The sequence below is a fragment of the Schistosoma haematobium genome, chromosome 1, assembly GCF_000699445.3.
Source record: "Schistosoma haematobium chromosome 1, whole genome shotgun sequence".
NCBI lineage: Eukaryota > Metazoa > Platyhelminthes > Trematoda > Strigeidida > Schistosomatidae > Schistosoma > Schistosoma haematobium.
In genome coordinates this window covers 15,503,970-15,526,302 of record NC_067196.1, presented here as the reverse complement: position 1 = coordinate 15,526,302, position 22,333 = coordinate 15,503,970, and the positions used below count along the sequence as shown (strand labels likewise).

General features: G+C 31.5%; 1 protein-coding gene across 1 annotated transcript; it reads left to right on the top strand.

The window, feature by feature from the left end:
• Nucleotides 1-1,421: 1,421 nt before the first annotated feature.
• Nucleotides 1,422-19,516, top strand: MS3_00003525 (uncharacterized protein). Its single transcript, XM_051211349.1, has 3 exons — nt 1,422-1,829; nt 13,778-15,285; nt 18,812-19,516. Exons 2-3 carry the CDS (start codon nt 13,911-13,913, stop codon nt 19,390-19,392), a joined length of 1,956 nt encoding a protein of 651 aa, XP_051073254.1. The 5' UTR covers nt 1,422-1,829; nt 13,778-13,910; the 3' UTR covers nt 19,393-19,516.
• The last annotated feature ends 2,817 nt before the right edge of the window (nt 19,517-22,333 follow it).

Here is a 22,333-nt window from a genome sequence, read left to right as displayed (position 1 = left end):
CAATAATTTTTAAAAGAATGGGGATTTGTGGAGATGATAGTAATTTTAATAGTTGAATTTATGAGTCAAATGAAACTAGATCACAATTCAAAACCTGAAAGCATTGGACGGCCGTCTCGTCCTAGTATGGGACTCCTCAACAGTACGCATCCACGGTCTCGCGTGTGGGATTTGAACTCAATGCATTCGGTCTCTCGAGTGGACGTTTAACCTCTAGACCACTGAGCCGGTCGGTATCCAACGGTGTTAATGTCTAAGTTCAATCGATCCCTGATCTTTTGTGTAACTATTCATCCACTGTCTAGCTTAGATCAACTCATTAATTCAACTATTAAAATAATTTTAAGGGTAAAATAAATATCTGTCCAAAGCCTCAGTTGTGGCTGAAATACGTTGTGAATTTTAAAATATTAAACAAACCGAATAGAGATTGTTGAACAAGCTAAGAATTATTTGGTTTATTAATCATGTAAATATTAAGTAAAATCTTATAAATCAATAAATTCTCTAAGCAGTGCTTAAGTAAGCCAATAACTGATTAGTTACACTAATTTATATGATTTACACTAGTATCCCTATCTTATAGTTACGCGTTTCATGTTTCTTTTCGTTATCACCCTTATATATATATATATATATATATATATATATATATATATATACCGAGGTCCTCCAATCGCTTGGAAAATAGTGATTTAAAAAATTGTTATCAGTGACTGATTTAATGTATTTTCATGCTTCACCACTTTAAAAAGATGAATCTGTTTCTTCCCTTTGTTTAACTACCATTTTATGAACTATAACATATTAAGCATTCAGCTATCCACCACGAAACATTATTGGTTCTTAGAGGTGGGGGAGACCGAGGATAGATCTAGAAAAATAGTGAAAAAAATTCATTGTTGTCTACTTTCAATTTTGTAATGAAGAAGCAGTTGTAGAATATACTTTGACAGTTTGAATAATTTCATTTGTTGATTATGATAAATATTGTTTGTAACTTGATCAATTTAACAGTCTACTATCAAAATAAATTTCAGATTGTATATTCGAACTCTAAATTAATTGCATTGATATTATAGAAATTTTCTTTCACTTATCTCAATTTGTTCTATTTTCCCTTTTTATATTATTTCTATCTTTGAAACATCATACTTTTAAAAAAAAATTTATTATCTTCCCCTTTGACAAACTCTCCCTTTGAATTGTTGATTTTCTCACCAATAGAAAATAATTGATAACGGAAATTACTAGTCTGTATCTGTTACTTTTTGTCATACGCGTAGGTGGAATCATATATATATATATATATATATATATATATATATGCTATTAGAACAATAGATTAATACAATCACAATATTACATACATACACAATCTATTTAGCTTATAATATCATTCAGCACATGAAAGCATAGGTGACTATTATTAGTTATAAGTGTTAAATAAACTTTTTCCGGCTTTAACTATCATTCACAATATTGTAACGTATATATATATAACCACTTAGCAACAGAATTACTAATCCAAACATTGTACTAATTTGATATGAATCGAGAATCGAACTTATAAATCATACAAGTTGTAAAAAACACAAATATTCCCTTCGAACTATACAGAGAAATAAATACGTAAAATAACTATTTGAATTAAGATTGATTCTCATTCTCAATATTAATGAACATTTCCATTGTCATCCTTATAAACACAATCAAATTGAATAAGTAGTTGGTAAACTTTTCAAATTGTGCTTTGTTTAGAAGATTAGTAACATAAAAGAAAAAATTTATAACTGAGTTGATCAGTGAATATTTTATTTGATTATCTAGTAAGTTTCACAGTTTTCTTTTCTTTTTTTCTTTTACTACCTTTTCATTGTTTATTTTTTCATGATACTGATTCATAAGTAATTCTAATGCATCTTGATGTTGTTGATGTCTTAGAGCATCATGTCGGAAAAAAACATTCGATGAAGTAACCTTTATCTAAAGTCATTCATAAAAATCTGTCTAGAATGTTAAAGGAAAGTGAAAAGTTGAACCGATGACAACATCATAGGATATGCAATCATTGAAATGTTGTACATTGAAAAATAATGGTAATTGAAATGAAAATGTTAACTGTACAACTGATTTCTTGAATAAGCAATTTGATGAGGAGAAGAGAAAGGTTATCAGAACTAACATGATTCTAATATCTTTTGTTATCTCATTGCATTAATCAAAATCTAACAAGAGGACTAAATATTTTACGTAATTTGAACCTTTTCAATGTTTTCCATAATCGTCTTATATTTGTCTTATAAAATGAAACTAAGAAAGAGTAGTACTAACGACTAAACTATTGTTTAGAAGGTAATTTAAACAATTCCTTTTTTTTATCAGAAAGGGGCTTTGTGGATATTATAGTAATTTAATAGTTGAGTTCATGAGTCAATTGAAGTTAGATCATCATGGAAAACCTGGAAGCAGTGGACGGCTTTTTCGTCCTAGTGTAGGACTCCTCGGCAATGCTCATCCATGATCCCGTTCCTATAGTATATCTTCCAAAACTTCCACTATTATAATATTGATATAAAGACATAACCATGATTACTGCACACTTCTAATTTGCTTCCAAATGCAATACATAAAATTTATTGTTAATATATAAATTGATAATAAATTACATTGTCTTATTTATCATTTAGTAACATCAAGAACATCTAATATACATCTAGTATAAATTACAATGTAGGGCCATTGTTAACGGGTTTAGACAAGGGAATTTTATTTACTATTTGACATATTTTGAATATCATATCTCTGAGTTGGGTAGAATAATTAGATCATTAGGGTTGACATTAAAATTATGTGACCATTAAGTTTATTATTACATGAATGTACTTAAATAATAGTAGGGTTGAATTGTTTTCTTTTATACAAAATATTAGTTATCACGCTGGAAAAAGAATCAAATGTTTATCTCATATCATTTACAACTGCAGTTTTCCATCAAAAATGATAGAGGATTTTTTACATGCTTCAATTGTTGACAGAATAGTGTTAGTTCGTTCAACAATCAATAAGTGTTCGATAATGGAAGTTGAAGAAACGTTAATATTTGAAACAATTTTACCTAGTAGACATAGAGTAATCCACTTAGTACATCATGTATAATATATGACTAATGCACATTTTCAAGGTATTTTACTTATATTAATTTAAAAATTTATCAGAACTCTCTTAATCTTTCACTATGAAGTGTATTGAATCGTAAAAAAGAGGTTTTATTCACTTTTGATGTATACTTTATATTCATTTTGCTCAATAATTAGTAACATGGTACCGATGAGCTTTTGTCATTGTCCAATAATAACCAGATACTTATATCAGAAAGGGGTTCTATGGAGATTATAGCAATTTAATAGTTGAATTCATGAGTCAATTAAAGCTAGACCATGATGGAAAACCTGAAAGGCCGTGAGTGCCCACTACTAAGGAGTCCCATACTAGGATGAAACGGCCGTCCAGTACTTACAGGGTTCCTATGGTATTCTAGCTTTATTTGATTTATGAATTCAACTAATAGATATTTAGATTTTTGACAGTAAAATACAAGATTTCACACTGAAACTTCTAAAGTATTAGTTCAGAAGTTTAATTAAAAATTAAGCTTATAAATAGCGTGTAAATTCTTAACCTAAGTACCATTATGTAAAGGTCAACAGCATTCTGAAAACCAAAATCACTAATATGAACTAGCAAAAACATATTAGAAACAAATTTCACAGCTTACCTGATAATTCATAAGAAATAGTTAGGAAAAAAGAAGGAAAACCAAAACATTCAACAAATCAGTAGACTATTGAAATCTTACTATTTTTCATTGATAAATGAAAGTAGATTAAAATATAAAAAGCAATGAATAAAGAGGGAGTTTCCCTCTCGACAAAATCACTTGTTTGCAATCAGTAGTTACATTTGGGGGCACCTCATCAATTTTAGGCACATTGCCCTGAAGAAATCTACCTTTAAAATAATTTACATAATCAAAAGAATGGAGTCAAATGGAAGATGAATAAAAAACGTATGCACTTCTAAGGTATCGGCATTTCACTAATTAAAGTTTGAACTCTGTTTGCAAAACAAATAGCACGTCCCAGTACGTTTTTGTCCTGGTTGTTTCTGTTTTTCATCATGACCAGTTATAGTTATCCTGTAACAATTTTTTATGATTATTATTGAATTGATATTGTAACTTTTAAGTCTCTCATTGCTGCTTCACATTTATTAAGTGAATAATTGTCTAACATATTCATGGCCCATAAATTAACTTTATCCTCCCTATTCTTTTCTAACTTTTCTGACGTTACGCAACCTTCTTTTGATATCTGCGATCTAGGAATACGTTATGACATAATCTTTTTTCTGTTCTTCTATAAACTTATACAATAACCAAAAAACTATAAACATAAATGTACAAATTAAGTAAATGCGCGAGACTGATGGGTCCTGGGTCCGAATCTCACAAGGCGGGGTCGTGGATGCTCACCACTGAGGAGTCCCACAATAGAACGAAACGGCCGTCCAGTACTTCTAGGTTTTTCATGGTGGTTTAGCTGCAATCGACTCATGATCTCAACTATTGAAATGATTTTGTCAAGAAGAAACTCTTTATTTTTATTTATTGACACAATGGGTTATTTTAATAATTTAATGTAGATTAGCATAACTTGAGAATTTAAACAATTTGGCTAACCTGTAAAGTGAATTTGAAGACTAGATGTAAGTAACAGAGATAACAGTAATTTCCTGATGTTGCAGTGAAATAAACGATTTTTACATGATGCTTATTATCCAACATGAAATATTCTTTCTATTAATTTAGACTTTTCACCAATCATAGTAACCAATAATCGATGGTAGCTGACAGTGGAATCCAGAACGCGTGTTTCGTTCTATTTGGGACTCGTCAACAGGACATGCCTGCTTCCCAGAGTTGATCATCACTCCGGGACTCGAAACCGTTACCGTTCGCTTCATACACAAATTTGATACCCATTTAGCTACTGAATCCTGATAGCCAGTTGCTTTTGTAATGGAGTGAAGTTCAAATTCATTTGGTATTGCTTGCTTGAATCTCCCCATTGATGCTAATAAGAAATTGATCAATTGCAGTTCCAAACATTGATGGGAAGATTCATGCAAATAATGCCAAATGAATTCATAATAACCAATGTTCTGAAAAATCTTCAGTTTAACCGAATGATATATATTAAGCTGTTAAAGATAGGTTCAATATCAGAATACCAGTTTCGTATGTGCTAACATCTTTGGAAAAGAATCGTTTCAGTACTCCAGAAATTACATTTTTCTAATAAAACTTTGACCAACATAGTTGAAAGCGTCAAATATAAACGACTCTATTAATCTCTTCTCCTTTTGATATTTCAAGCACACTTTGTTAGCTGTTATCATCATGTTAACATCTCTTTACTAACTAACAGCACTACGATTATATAAAAATTAAGATAAGCCAGAACAAGGTACGCATATCAAGCAACTTCAAAACACACTTCATCTTACATTAGTCTTTCAAACTAACAGTTATAGAATATATTTCGACAACTTACAACGTATATAAATTTATAACCAAAGTTAAATGTATGACAAACAATATAAATTTACATTTAAAAAAATCGGTTGAACTCTTCCAAACTGCACCTCTAATCTTGTTCAGTTCCAAGTTCTTAATAATAGTTTAATCTCCTAAACAGGCAAACTTGGAGATCTACTAATCAAACATTTAATTGTTTTCCCTCTACAATCGCGATAATAAGTACTTTGCACTAAATTGACAATAAGGATTTTCCTAGAAAACCTATACACTATAAAAAATATCTTTTATGATTTAACGAATTACTACTTATTATGATAGTTTTAACATTATCTAAGCTTTGTTCATTTTTTATATCTTATTACAAGTCTGTCTCATTTTTATTAGAACTACTAAGAAGTTCATAGTTCTTTCCATAAATGATTTTTTTGTTTTTTTACTTTATACCCAGTGATTATCAGGTAGTTTATCATTGAATGTTATTTTCTATTTGTGATTGTCATAAGATAGACATGAAATAGGATCTTACGTAAAATGGTACAGCATAAAAACGATATACGCTACGCATTGAATAAGATTTTATTGAAATAGTCTAACAATTTTTAATGTATCAGAACGGGTGTTTTGTGAATATTATAGTGATTTCAGTAGTTGAGATCATGAGTCAAATGAAGCAAGACCGCCATGGAAAACCTGAAAGCACTGGGCGGCTGTTTCGTCCTAGTATGAGACTCCTCATCAGTGCACATTCACAATTCTCCACATGGGACTCAAACCCAGACCTTCGGTATCGAGTGCGAACGCTTAGCCATGTGCTCACTAATGACTAGCTTCGTGAGTTAATTCTCGGAGTTCTAGTAAGAAGCTGTGACCACTGGAGTTCAACCGTGTCAGTTGTGAGGCAGTTACTCATTGAAGAAAATGGTGGATGATCGGGCAATATGGTGGATTAGTTGAAGTTAGAAATTAACACCATTGGATACGCGCGAGACCGAATGCTGTGAATTGGAGTTCCACGTGAGTGATCGTGGACATGCACAGTTGAGGAGTTCCATACTAGGACCTTCCAATGCTTCCAGGTTATCCATGGTGGTCTAGATTTAATTGACTCATGATCTCAACTATTGAAATTTTGAATATCTTCACAAAATAGTGTTAAATATTCAATATATAACAGTATGAGATCCATTAGTTTTACTCTGGTATCACCAAAGGATGGAAGAAGATAACTCGAGATAAAATACAATAAAATAAGGGACAAATCTAAGTTAATTTCAAAACATCGTAATAATAAGCATTCAAAATGTGTATTGTAAAGTAATTGAACCTTTAAAATTTACTATTGTTAAAACGAGTTTTCGGTGTTTCATATTATACAAAAATATGAATGAACTACCTACTTTTATGAATCATCTCATTTCTGTAGCAATATGGATGACTCTCCCGGTCTCCCACATTGCGCGAGCATTCCATGTATCTAAATTAATGGTTGCTCTGGTTGTCAGAATGGCCATCCGCTTCGTAACTTCCGAAGACCTTCTAACTCCCAGGGCAGAGTTTTAATGGTTTGAATTATTTTTTCTGATTAGTGTTTGTTAGGCAGTTAATTTCTTACGTGATAGGGTCGCTAACCTCATGCTCAATCCTTCTGCTTCATCCTGCTTTGGGACCAGCAGTAGACCCAGAGGGGCTCCAGGCGAAGATTCTTTCATAGACTTCTTAAAAATATATGTGATAAATTGACTAATAAGTTTTGTTTTTAAGAAATAAACTTTTAATATTCACTTATACAAAAAAAATAACGAAATAACTCAATTATTGTATTACGTAATTATTCTTATCGTTACCTTGCTTGAATTTATGAAGATAATATAATGTTTTGAATTATTCGAATTATAGCACGAACTAAGAGTCCCAGAAATAACGCAATTGAATTAAGAAGTAAGACACAAGCACAAACGGATGTATTGTATCTGGAATTCGAAATCAAGCATTCAACAAGTACAAAGGTATTATTAGTTCGTTCAAACACCACAGATAACTAAATATATAAACTTATAAAGGTACATTTTTCAAACGAATACTTTTCCATTATTTCACATCAAGTTCTTACCTAAGTGTTATACTTTCTTAAGTTATGGAAAACTTCAACTCACCATATTAAATAATTTCTATTCAGTAAGTATCTGATAATTTTAATAGTATGATCTAACATGAAATAGATAAAAAAGCTCAATGTAATATTTTATTATCAGTATGGGGTTGTGAAGATTGTTAAGATTGAGATCATGAATCAATGAATATTAGACTACCATTGAAAACCTGGAAGTACTAGACGGCTGTTTCGTCTTAGTATGGAGCTCCTCAACTGTGTACATTCACGATCACTCACGTAAGACTCCAACTCACAACATTCGATCTCGCGCGTATCACCACTTAATCTCTGCACCACTGAGCCGGTCAGCATTCAACGGTGTCAATGTCTAACTTCAACTAATCCACGAAATTGAGCCACCGTCCACCATTGTATTCAGTGAGTATCTACTTCACAACTGACACTGTTCAACTCCACTGGTCACAACTTTTTACTAGAACTGCATGAAATCCATGTTGGAACTATTCACCAGTGAGCACATGATAATTATCAGTATATAGTGTCGTGGATATTGTTGAGTTTAGAATGGTGTCATGAATAGATCCATGTTTTCAGGTTTTCAATGGTGGTCTAACATTGATCCATTCATTATATCAATCTGTGAAATAGGTTAGCTTCTTTTTTGTTTCTTTTTACTTTCTGGTCACCATTTAACTATTCACTATAAAATTCTGAAAAGAAAATTTATAAATTTGTAAAATCTATGGATATATTTTTTAAAAAGAAATTTCTTAATAATAATCAAAGAAGAAAATAGTATGTTCTCTATAATAAAGATTCATAATTGATGAAATTGATTTTAATGGTATTTGAACTGGCAAATGTTCAACAATAATGATGATCCTATCATTAATAAACTAAGCAAATATCATTAGTGTAAACTACTTTTTTTTCTTTATACAATAAAAGCTTCTTCTTCATTCAAATTTAAATTACTTTGTGGAGAAAAATTTCAATATTAGATAATGTAGACTAATGCGGCCCCCAAATGACCTGGCTACGGCCAAGAGTGGGGAGAGTCCGCTCTCCCTCTCTATATGCTCTTACATGACCACGCGTATGTAGCCTCTGCCAGGGTAGTCCTACTCACTGACTTGTTGTGGCAGGGGTGTTGTTTATGGAATTCAGAGGACGAAAAGCGAATGTCCGACGCTCTAACCGGGTTGGTGGACATGGAGAGTCCATCTAAGGGAGTTGGAAAACCCTGATTCCAAACCAATGGTGCACATGGGCTCCAGGACCCACCGGCTACAAGTTCATGTAATGTCAAGTCACTCAAACTGGTGAGACACAGTGCAACTTGGTAGAAAAAACTCGACCAGTACGAAAGGATTAGACAAACGTAATATTTGCCAATACTCACTGTCTAATCAATTGTAAATTGTCTGATGATAAGGAATTTTCATTCAGCCATTGTTCTTTAACCACACTAGAATGAATTCCTAAATTTTATGTGGATCTTTTTAGTTTCCTTGCTATTAAATATTTGGAAATTTCAATACTTAAATGTAATGGTATACCATTTAGTTAGGAAGAATTCATGTATCAATTTGAAATGGATTGAATTATGCGGTTGTTGATATATTGCTTGGCATATGTGCATCTTGTGCAAGTTGCCTCGATGTAGCCAATTATGACAAAGGTTAGCATAGCATAAATGAAATATAGCTTTCAGTAGAATCCAAGACGCGCGTTTCATTCGATTTTGGGCTCGTCAACTGGATGTATCTACATTCCAGACTCGATGCTCGACTGGAACTTAGTATCGTCCGATTCAAATACCATCCTATTATCTACTTAGCTACTGAGTCCAGGTAGTCATTCACTTATGGAATAGGTATGAGTTTTAATCCATATTAAAGTGGATTAGATTATCTAATTTCTGATATTTTGACTGAATTTTGTATGATTAAAACTATCTATTTAATACAGAATAAAGTTTAGTAAAAAACGAAATAGTTCAAAGCTTTAAACCGGCTCTTGTCGTCTGAAGTCTCATCAAACATAATGTTAATGACGTTGGTAACTACAACAAAAAGAATCGTTTAAATTTAGTAAACCTTGTCTCCTAAGCTTATAAATATTTTTTTGTAGTTCATTAACCAGGTAAATATCATACTTCACATCATGAATTGATCTTAGTGAAATAACCATTAAAAACTAAGAAACACCGGACATTTGTTTAGTCATAGGTCAAGAATCAAGAACAGTGACCAGCTAACAACTCAGAACTTGATAGCGTCACAGCGAGCGCTTAACCTCTAGACCACTGAGCTGGCCTCCATTGGTTAACATTTGTTAATTATAATTAATTTGTGATATTACTCAATCATCGTTCGATAACAACGTCATATCAGATATCACACATTCACTGGTTACTGATTCTCACGAAAACGCTAAAATTTGCCTCTCGAAGTTAGGCACTAATGAACACATGATTAATATTAATGTAAGGGGTATGTGACGTTATGATATAAGATGACATATACATAAATTCTGGCCCTATGGTTTTACTGTCTTGCTTTTAAAGATCGAATAGAAAAAAGAGGGAGAATAATCACAGTGTACTAGTATAAACCCACCTTTTATTTATGAGAAAAATATAAAATTAAAGAATATTATTAAGATACATATATTATTTCACTTGCTATTGTTTACTTAAAACTTCCCATTGATGGTTAGAACTGCAATTGGTCAGTCTCTTATTGGCATGTATAGATCGCTTCGATACTGCCTTAATTCACAAGCATTCTATGCAGAGATGGGTAGTGGCTAACGATGGGATCCAGGAGTGAATATCAACTCTGAGATACAGGTATATCCATCTGACAAGTCCAAAATGTCATGAAACTCGCGTCTTCTATTCCACTGCTAGCCATTATCCATCTTTGCATACAAATATTATTATTTTTGTCAAAAATATCCTCTATATATTATAGTTAATGAATAGAGATAAAAGTATTACATGAAAAAGATCTTAAATATAACTTTGTGCTGATTATGTCTTTCAGAAGAACAATGAAAGCTCCACGATCAAACCATCCAGCTCAGAGAATATAACCCCATCAAAATCATTCACCTGAGCTATAAATCTCCACAATCTTAAATATAATTGAACATTATTTAAATAAACCAATGAAACAATTAATAAAATCAACATCGTGTTATATTTTATTTCAATAGTTGAGATCACGAGTCAATTGAATCTAGACCACCATGGATAACCTAGAAGCATTGAACGGCCGTTCCGTTCAAGTATGGTTTTCCTCAACTGTGCATGTCCACAATCACTCACATGGAACTCCAACCCACAACATTCCATCTCGCGCGTATCAACATTTATACTCTGCACTACTGAGCCTGTCGGCATCCAATGGTGTTAATTTCTAACTTCAACCAATCCACCATTAAAAACCTAGAGACAGAAGGTCCTGTGTTTGAGTCCCACATGAGGGATCGTGGATGCTCAATGCTGATAAGTTTTGTACTAGGATGAAACGGCCATCTAATGCTTCCAGGATTTCAATGGTGACTTAACATTGATTGATTCATGATATCAATCGAAATTCAACAATCTGCACAACCCTATAGTGATAATTCATGTTTTTCTAAAATCTAAAGTTCACTATTAGGACCTAAAACCGTTCTATTTAAAGGTGTACAGCTTAAAATAAAATAACTTTTAATTAAGAAAAATTTTTTTACCATTTAACACTCAAATCTCTTCATATAAATTATCTTACAGACTTTCTTCACCCTGTCCTTAGTATTTTTTAATAACTTTGTAGAACTCCACAAATTGCTATTCAACACCCATCAGTTTAGATTAGATAAAATCAATTTATAATTCAACCTAAAAGTAACCATTATATAAACAAAAGATCAATTATTAGAAGAGGTTTTGTGGAGATTTTTAGAAATTTCAATAGTTGAAATCATGAGTCAATTGAAGCTAGGATACTATGAAAAACCTGGAAACACTGGACGGCCGTTTCTTCCTATTGTGGGACTCCCCGACAATGTCCATCCACGATCCGCACCCCCCGTGAGATTCGAACCCAGGACCTATCATTGTTGATGCCCACTGCTGAAGAGTCCCATACTAGGACGAAACGACCGTCCAGTGCTTCCAGGTTTTCCATGGTGGTCTAGCTTCGATTGACTCATGATTTCAACTATTGAAAAGATGAATTCTCAAAAATAGTCAATAAAATATAAACCCACATTATTATGTATTGTACATTTGTTACTCTGATATAAATGTGAAATATTGATGAACCAATATGAAATATTCATATCAACTAAGACAACGTGTTGTAGAGTAATTAGAGGCGGGAATTTATTAAGAAACTATGAATAGGGCAAAATGTGATTGGATATTTCAAATAGATAATCAAATAGATTATTTAAAACCTAATGAATTCAATGTAAGAAATTGATGATTCTTAATATTTCAAAGATTCAATATATTGAAATGTAAAGGTAAATGCTTACAGCTAACACTGAAATTATTTACAGACAATAGTCAGCATTTGTGTTAGCTTCGTTAGAACTATTGATTATTTGACAATATACCTGAAAAATACCATACATATATTAACGATATTCCTTTATGTTTGATACTTACCATGTTAATCGCAATAGTGATATTCAAAATGATTAACTTTTCATTATCACTTTCTGTATTCAACGACATGAAGATTGAAGACATTGACTATAAGGCATAAGGTTGTTTGAATATACCTTAAATTAGCTATTTTTATCTATTTTGATAGAGCTATGCCTTGAAATGAATATATGTAATCAGATTGTTTGAAATAGATAACGCAAATACATTGCTTTGTTTGGATCAAGTCCGTCTTCTTATTTCTCTAACGGTATATACTTTGATTTAAAGAGTATGTTTATGATGTACTAAATAAGCTTTGAATCTGCTATCATTCATATTCATTTTTGGTTTCTCACCGAGATTAAACCTAGATTCTCTAGGTTAAGTGGCAAGCAAGTTTATGTTGACCAAATAGATCAGCAAATAGAATATGACACAGAATACCATACTTACTGTTAACAACAATGTTATACATTAAAATTATGGTTTAAAATTTGATCAATAATTTTATGTCATTCCATTTTATTTTGTTTCATTGGATCTTCACCACATGAAATGTATCTATCTTGTGATTACTGTTTTGTATACATGTGAAATTTGAACAGATTCAAAGTCAATTATCGGTTCCTTTGATTGGAATAAATCTTCGAATGTAGTATACATATATACTCTAATTATAATGGGTAAGATATAGAGAAATGATACAATTTCGGATACTTTGAAAACAGATTACCATGACAGTATATATATATATATCATATTGTTAGGTTCTACTGTCATTTTGCGTATATATGTCTTCGTAACAATTGTTACGTATACTAATTTACAAATGATGATATGAACATCCAGTATGTGTATAGGTAATTTGATTCTGAATAGAAAAACCTTATTTCTTTAATTTTATTTTATTTTTCGATATGTGAACACATGTTTTAGAATCAAATTACAATTTTTACTAATCGGATTTACTGAATTAATAATAATAGTAGTAAATAGTAGTTAATTGGGATCATTTGTCATAAAGATGATGATAATGATTAATACAGTGTTACTGTTATCAGTGATGATGGTGATAATGATGACAATCACAAAGGAATTGATAATTGAATTTACACAACCCTTATTCTTTTTACAATATTTAAACAAATGACAGTAATCAGTGATTACGTATCTCAATTTACATTTTGCTGATAGTTGTTACACTTTGAAGTAACAGATTACAAGTTATATATGTGTTACAGTTTCATATATACGCGAAAAAATGTATAATAGATTACTTAATGTATTAGAGGAACTACTCAATCACGATACTTGTGATTAATTTGACCTTATTTGTAATAGTAAATACTAAAGCTTATATATAAATATATATGATGATATATAACATCATTTTTCTTCTAATTTGTATAATAAGGTAAATCGGTGCCAGAGTTTTTATCTTCAAATGATATACTATTACTGTTACATTCATTACAAATTACAATCTGAATATATTTTACAATGGATAAATCAAAAATGAATCTGTTCAATCATCCTTTGTGACCATTATGAATGAGCAGAGTTTTAGTCGCTACCATCATTCAACTAATTTAGATGAATGTCAAGAGAATAATAATGATGTTGATAATGGTCGTCCATTTGATAATGACTCATCTTTAGAATATCAGTCAAATAACAGTACACCATCATCATCATCATGTTATGTTAATTATGAACTACAAAGTAAGAATTATGATTCTGATGAAATTCTTGATTTGAGAATGCATAAAAATAAAATCTTTGACACTTGGCCATCAACAACAATATCTTCATCTTCGTCCTTTAACTCGTTATTTTCCACAAATATAAACCATGATAATCATCCGTGTAAAATGTCAAATTCAGAATTATTAAATAATCTAATTGAAATGAATAAACAACAACACATTGATGCTTTATTCAATCATTATTTAACTTCATCATTATCTTCATTACCAAGTACTACTACTAATACTACTACTACCAGCACCAATAATACTACTAAGTTGAATACATTTTCAACTGCTTTAACATCATCAGTAGTATATGAAAAATTAACACAAACAATAACCACTTCCAATATTAGTCCTATAAATAATTTAATAGATTTTACCAATACACTATCAAAAACTATTCATACATTATCTAAATATCATTATTCTAAATTAAATGATCACCAACCAAAATCATTATCGAATATTAAACATTCAATTAATCATGAATTTCAATTGGATAAAATAAATTTTCTTTCAAATTTCCCATATTATCTTTATCGATTTTTTTCTACATCAAATATAATTCCTACTATTCAACAACTACAACAACAATCACACCAGCATCAGCAGCAACACAATCAAGAACGACAATCCTATAATTCTATTAATTCATCTTCAATAGATCCTTTACAAGATAATACAAATATTTCATATTCATTATTAAAACCATGTATAAAATTTTCTAATATGAATTCAATCAATCAACAATATGCAACATCATTTGAATTATCAATTAATTTTATAAATTGGTATCATCAATTTATGCAAAATTTACATCAATTATTATTAAAACAACAATTCAAACAACAACAACAACAGAAGCATGATCATCAACCTCAACAACAACAGCAGCAGCATGATCATCATCATCCTCAACAACAACAAGATCATCGACAACAACAACAACAACGACAAATTGATCATCAACAAAATGATCAAAGTTTAAAATGGATTAAAAATGAGACAAATGAATTCAATAAAGAATATCACATTAGTTTAAATTCATTTAATTTACATTTAGATAAAGAGAAATATTATCAAAAGATAAATAATTCAACAGATCATTTAAAAGTCAATAAATATGATACATCAAATGATGAAAATTTTTCTAATTTTCAATCAAATCAAGGTGATGATTGTAATATACATATTTATATATCAGAAGGGTTGTTGTGGATATTATAGCAATTTCACTGGTTGAAATCATGAGTCAATTGAAGCTAGACCACCATGAAAAACCTGGAGGTATTGAATGGCCATTTCTTCTTATTATGGGACTCATCAGCATCCACGATCCTATCTTACGAGATTTGAACACAGAACCTAACTGTATCACACGCGAGCACTTAACCACTAGACCACTGAGCCGGCAGTGGAGTTCAACCGTGTCTGTTGTAAGATAGTAATTCACTGAAGACAATGGTCCATGTGTGGCTCAATTTAGTGGATTGATTGAACTTAAACATTAACACCGTTGGATGCAGACTCGGTGGCCTAGTGATTAAACGTTAGCACACGAGACTGATAGGTTCTGGATTCGAACCTCGCGAGGTGGTATCGTGTATGTGCACTGCTGAGGAGTCCCACAATAGGTCGAAACCGCCATCCAGTGCCTCTAGGTTTTCAATGGTGGTCTACATTCAATTGACTCACGATCTCAACCATTGAAATATATATATATATATATATATATATATATATATATATAACATTAATCGTATTTTTATTCGTATATAGATATATTCCCCTTATATTAAATGGTTGGAAATGATCATTTTGAAACTTTGTATCTAGATTTTATACTAGTTGGTATATTCTTCCTTACTAAATTTGCAATATTTTAAGAGAAATAATACTTCCTATGAGAGTTAAAATTATGTAACAAAGTTTTCAAGTCTTGATATTAAAGTATTAAACAAACATGAATGAGACTACAGTTTAAGGACGACCTTTGAGCGGCGTAAAATAACCTTGATCATGTTCACCTACTTATCAGGGCTAAATAATTGTTATAAACCAGTGTGAGGAGTTAATATTATGATTTTCAGTTGAAATTAGGGTTTTCATCACGAACTGACATCAGCTATAATGCCAGAAATTTATTTAGCCAAATAGATGAAAGGCTTTCGCGTTAAAATCCGAGATCATTATCTTATACCTGATTGATTCGTCCACAAATTATAGTCTCGTCGTTTTATTTGTTATAGCCGCTCAATTATCACGCTTTATAAAAAAATTTCCTGTGAACCGATCGTACGTTAGCATTAAGCACTGAAGTTGGCGCCGTAACCTTGAAATCTCTAAAACGCTTGTGATTGGCTCGTCCATAAATTAGAGTCTCGCCATTCAACCAATTGACCAGAAACCCCTTGGTTCGAATATTATTGTTGATTAATATTGCTGATCTTAAACCTACTCCTATTTTTAATTTGTTGTACCACATAAGTCACAGCTTTCTCTACGGTAAGAAAATGATTCCAGAAAGATGAATAGAAAGTCAGTTAATTTAAAGGGAAATAATCTATTATATTAATTCAGTGTTTTTATTTTACATAGATATTCACTGATCTCTCGTTTATATGATCAATGAAATTTCATATGCTATTTCTCATAACTCTGAACCATAGTATATCTCAGTCAGAATAATGTAAAATCCAACCACATTTAAACTATCAGAATTAATAACTAACAAATTTAATGGTTTAATTATAAAAAAAGACATGAAGAAGCCTACTATTATCAACAGAATCAAAGAAGAGGGAGATGAAAATAGTTAATATTAGTAAACTTCATTTTAAGATGATACAACGGCTGAAATAATTTTATATTCTAAGAACAAAAAATTTTAGAATTTAAGTGTAATCATGAACCTTTAACAGTTTTTTTATTAATTTACAATTGATTGATCACTCGGTGGTGATCAATGTCATGTATGTCAGGCCCTTTTTAGTGCAGATCGAATCTTATCGATCAAGTTGCAATGTAGCTATTAGTCTAGGTGATTCGACGTTGCGTGCACTATGTTGAGATAAGCTGGTAGTTGAAGGTAGTCAACAGGAAACCCTGGACCTAGGTTTCGTACTACTTGGCACTCGTTAGGAAGGTGTACATGTATTCTTGAAAGAACTTATGCTCCTTGACGAATTCGATCGCGTGTCACCCAACTTCACAGTCAGAGACGTTACCACTGGGCTATCCGCGCCACGACTGACCTCCTATAGCATTGAGATGTATTTACAATTGATTGATCACTGGGTGATGATCAATGTCATGTATGTTAGGTCGTTCTTAGTACAGATCGAATCCTATTGACCAAGTTATTTATTAATGACAAACAACTAAAGCGTACTTATCAGAAAGTTTATCTACATATTAGAAATGAATAACAATGTGTGTACTTTTTTTCCTTCACACCGTTTGTGATCTAACTTTACTATGTTCGAAGTTATCTGAATTTCTTGAAAATGATAGGAATGTCAAGTTATAAATTAATGATAAATAGAGGCTTTCATCAATATTCTAAATAAAGTCTCCTTTACAGTATGAAGTAATGAATCAAATAGAAACAAATCTCGATTGGTACCTTGTTTTAATTAATTGTTTACTAATAAATAATAAGTTGTTTTTCAAATTGATGAGATCCTGTAAGCTATTGATTTAACTATTAAATAAAACGTTTGAAGCCTAAGATAACATAAAGCTCACCTAATAGTCTATATACTTGCTGTTATATCAATTCCATTTATTCATAAACATTTAAAAGTAACAGCCATAATACCCTCCTTCGACTTGTTCACAAAATAAATAAATATTATTCTGGAGGTTTCTTAGTCTTAGTCAATTAAATCTTGTTTATAATCAGAAAGGGGTTTTGTGGATATGATAGTGATTTTAATGGTTGAGATCATGAGTCAATTGAAGCTAGACCACCATGGAAAACCTGGAAGCACTGGACGACCGTTTCATCCTATTGTGAGACCTTTCAACAGTGAGCAACAATGATCCCTCCTAGCGAGACTCGAACCCAGGAACTATAAGTCTCTCTTGCCGACGCTTAACCTCTACACCACTAACGGTGTTAATGTCTAACTTCAACTAATCCACGAAATTGAGCGACACATGCACTATTGTCTTCAGTGAATTACTATCTCACAACAGACCCGGAAGCACTGTGCTTCCAGGTTTCCTATGATGGTCTAGCTTCAATTGGCTCATGATTTCAACTATTGAACTTACTATAATATTCACAAAAACCCCCTCTGATAATACTCAACATATGCTTAGAAGTGACTGGCCCCAAGAGGTATTTCCTGGAGTTCTAGTGAGAAGTAGTGACCAGTGGAGTTCAACCGGCTCCATTGTAAGTTAATAAATCCCCGAAGACAATGGTGGATGTATCGCTCAATTTGGTGGATTAGTTAAAGTTAGACACGAACACCATTGAATACCGACAAGCTCAGTGGTGTATAGGGTAAGCGTTTTATTACGCGGGAGACCGAATGCTGTGGATTGGAGTTCCACGTGGCAGATGATGAACATGCACTATTGAGGAGTCCCAAAATAAGACGCAAACGGTCATTTAGTGCTTCCAGGTTTCTCATAGTGATCTAGTTGCAATCGACTCATTTGTTTTTATTTTGTTTTATTTATTTTAGATGAATTACCTATTGATTCATGTTCACAAAAATGGATCATTTATCAAAATGAATCAAATCTTTTATCTGAACAATCAACATTTACTAAATCAATAAATGATAAAATCAATACAAAATTATTCAATAAATCTAAATTATCCTATTCTATTAATTCATCATTATCATCATCATCATCATCTAATCCAATTCATTATTATCGTCATATTTATCATTATCATCATAATCAACAATTAATTAATAATCGTATTAAATATAAATTACAATTAAATAATAATAATAATCATAATATAAAAATCAATAAAAATTCTAATTTATTATATCGTTATCAATGTCCACATTGTAATAAAGAATTTCCACGTTCAGCCAATTTAAATCGTCATTTACGTACACATACTGGTGAAAAACCATATCATTGTGAATATTGTCAAAGAGGTTTTAGTATATCATCTAATATGCAACGTCATATAAGAAATATACATCAACGTGAACGTCCATTTATATGTACAATATGTAAAAGAGCATTTGCTCAAAGAACTAATTTAGATAGACATAAACGTAATCATTGGTTACATAATTCATAAAATTTATAATAAAATGTATATTTATTTATTTATTTATTCAATTCGAATCAACATTATTTTCTTGATTATTTTGTTTGTTTGTTTGTTTGTTTATTAGTCACTTTTGATTGTTGAACTTTGTAAGATGATTTCATGTTCATATTGTTCATGATATTTTCTTTTCTTTTTTTAAAAAAATAAACAGTAACAAAGAATGTTGATCTATTTACTTTTGAGATGGTGAAGAAGATTTGTAGCTCAGGTGGATGATTTTGATGGAGCTTTGTTCTCTGAGCTGGATGATTTGATCGTGGAGCTTTCATCGTTCTTCTGAACAGTATTATCAGCACAAACTTCAGACGGAAGTGAAGTGTTCGAATTTCTCCATGTGTTTCACAGCTTGTTCTGTACACCTCGATGTTGATTGGTTCTTATTGACCTTAAATTTATCATTGTTTACTTCTTTGTTTTGGTTGTGTCTCCTATTGGTTTGGTTTTCGTTCCTATATTTATGCATGATTTTCCTGATTGATTGATTTCAATATGGCTGTTGATTGCTGATTGACCTGAGTGCTAGGCTTCTAAAAATTCTCTAATGTTTTTGGAATTTCCTCTGTCCAAGATTTCCACATTTTTCCAATCGAATGAATGTCCGCAGTTGTCCACGTGTATCGATATAAGTGAGGAAATATCATAGCGTTTGACTGTTAATTGATGTTCATGTAGGCGAAGGTGAAGAGAGCGTCCGCTTTGTCCAATGTAGTGTTTTTCACAGTTGGCACAATTTATTTTGTAGATGATGTTATATTTGTTTTTGGAGGTGTACAGAACAAGCTGTGAAACGCATATGGAGAAATTCAAACACTTCACTTCTATCCGAAGTTTGTGCTGATGATGTCGTTCAGAAGAACGATGAAAGCTTCACGACCAAACCATCCAGCTCAGAGAACAAAACTCCATCAAAATCTGTTTACTTTTATCAACAATTTTAATGATTGAATAGATATTTGAGGTTATTCAACAGGAAATCTATATTGTATTCTAAACAGTTTGTTCACTTAATGAATAAATGAAGTGTATTCAATCATAGATAGTGGCTAGCAGTGGAATCCAGTTTGGTACGTGTTTCGTCCTATTTGGGACTCTTCAGCTCGAAATATATGCATCTCAGAGTTGATGTCCATTCTAGGAGTTGAATCCAGTATCGTTCGCTTCAAACGCTATCGCATTATGTACTCAGCTACTGAGTCTTGATAGTTATTTGCCTGTGTAATGGGGTGAATTTAAATTCACTTGGTATTGTTTGCTTGAATCTTCCCATTAAGGTTTAAGACTGCAAATGATCAGTCTGTTATTAACATATGTGCATGCTGTGCGTATTGCCTCGATATTACCTTAATTCACAAGCTTTATAAGCAAAAATAACAGACTGATCAATTGCAATTTTAAACCTTAATGGGAAGTTTCAACGAATTTATACCAAGTGAATGTATTCAATCATTTCTGAAATAATTTCCCTTTCAATTTACGTCATTATCTTCATGATAATTTTTTCTATCTGATCAGTCTCATTGAGTTATATCTAATTTACTTATGGTAGACTTATATTTCATAGGAACATTTGTAAACTGAAAACATTGGAAATTGTTGTATTTAGCCAAATATAAAGTATTTATACAACAATCTGTGGAGTTTTGCGATTACGGTAGTATAAAAATAGTTTAGAAAATTACTATTAATTTCCTAAGCACTCTGAAGGTAAACCCTAAAATAGCTGTCTTAGTTAATATAAAACAATGTCAACGTGAAAAATGTTATGCAAATAACACAATTACTGTATATTGAAACAACAGAATCCGTAATAACATCACAAGCGATTAAACAATGAACAGCGAAATATTCAATGTATAATAGCAGTACTCAAAAATCTTGCCATTAAAAGATCTGAAGTTGAAAATCGGATATTTTCCACAATATAACTTCAGCGTAAATAAGTAATATTATGTAGAATTGTTTATGTAAAAAGAAATGACCTTTTGATGTTTATATTTCAAGTTGTACTCAGTCCTGAAATAAACCTGTTGTTAGTTATTTGAAAATTCAATTATTTCTGAGTATTTTTTTTATCGAAATCATGAATCGATGAATGTTAGATTACCATTGAAAACGTGGGATCATTAGGTGGTTGTTTCGTTCTAGTATGGGACTCCTCAACAATGCGCATCCACAATGCAACACGTGGGACTCCAACACAGGACTTTCTGTCTCCAGCTTTGCAATGGTGGTCTGACATTCATCCATTCATGATATCAACCAAAATTCAACAATATCCACAACCCTATACTGATAATCATCATGTAAATAGTTTCAACACCAATTTCATGCAGTTCTAGTAAGAAGTTGTGACCAATCGAGTTCAACCGTGTCAGTTGTGAAGCAGTTATTCACTGAAGACAATGGTGGATAGTGCCTCGATTTCATGGATTAGTTGAAGTTAAACGTCAACACCTCTGAATGCCGATAAGCTTAGTAATGTAGAAGTTAAACGTTAACATAAGAGACTCAAGATCCTGGGTTCGAGTCCCACATGGAGGATCATAGATATGCACAGTTGAGGAGTTCCATATTAAAAAAAAACAGCCATCCAGTCGAAATTATAAAATTTATTCTAGAAGTATACTTTATGAAACTTAAGAATTTTGAAATAAAAGTATCCAATTAATAATCAAATGAATAATCTTGAATTAAACGTTGAAGTATATTGTATCCTCTTTGATTTATGAATATTTAAACTGAAGAATATTTTAATGAAATTAAGAATATCGATAACCTATAATGAGATTTAAGCACATTTTTGTGTAGGGTGTTTTAAAGTTCATTATATAATATAAATCGACATATATAAACTCCATTTCATATGTTTCTTTCTAGGAACTAATTCTTACTTCTTGTATTATATCCT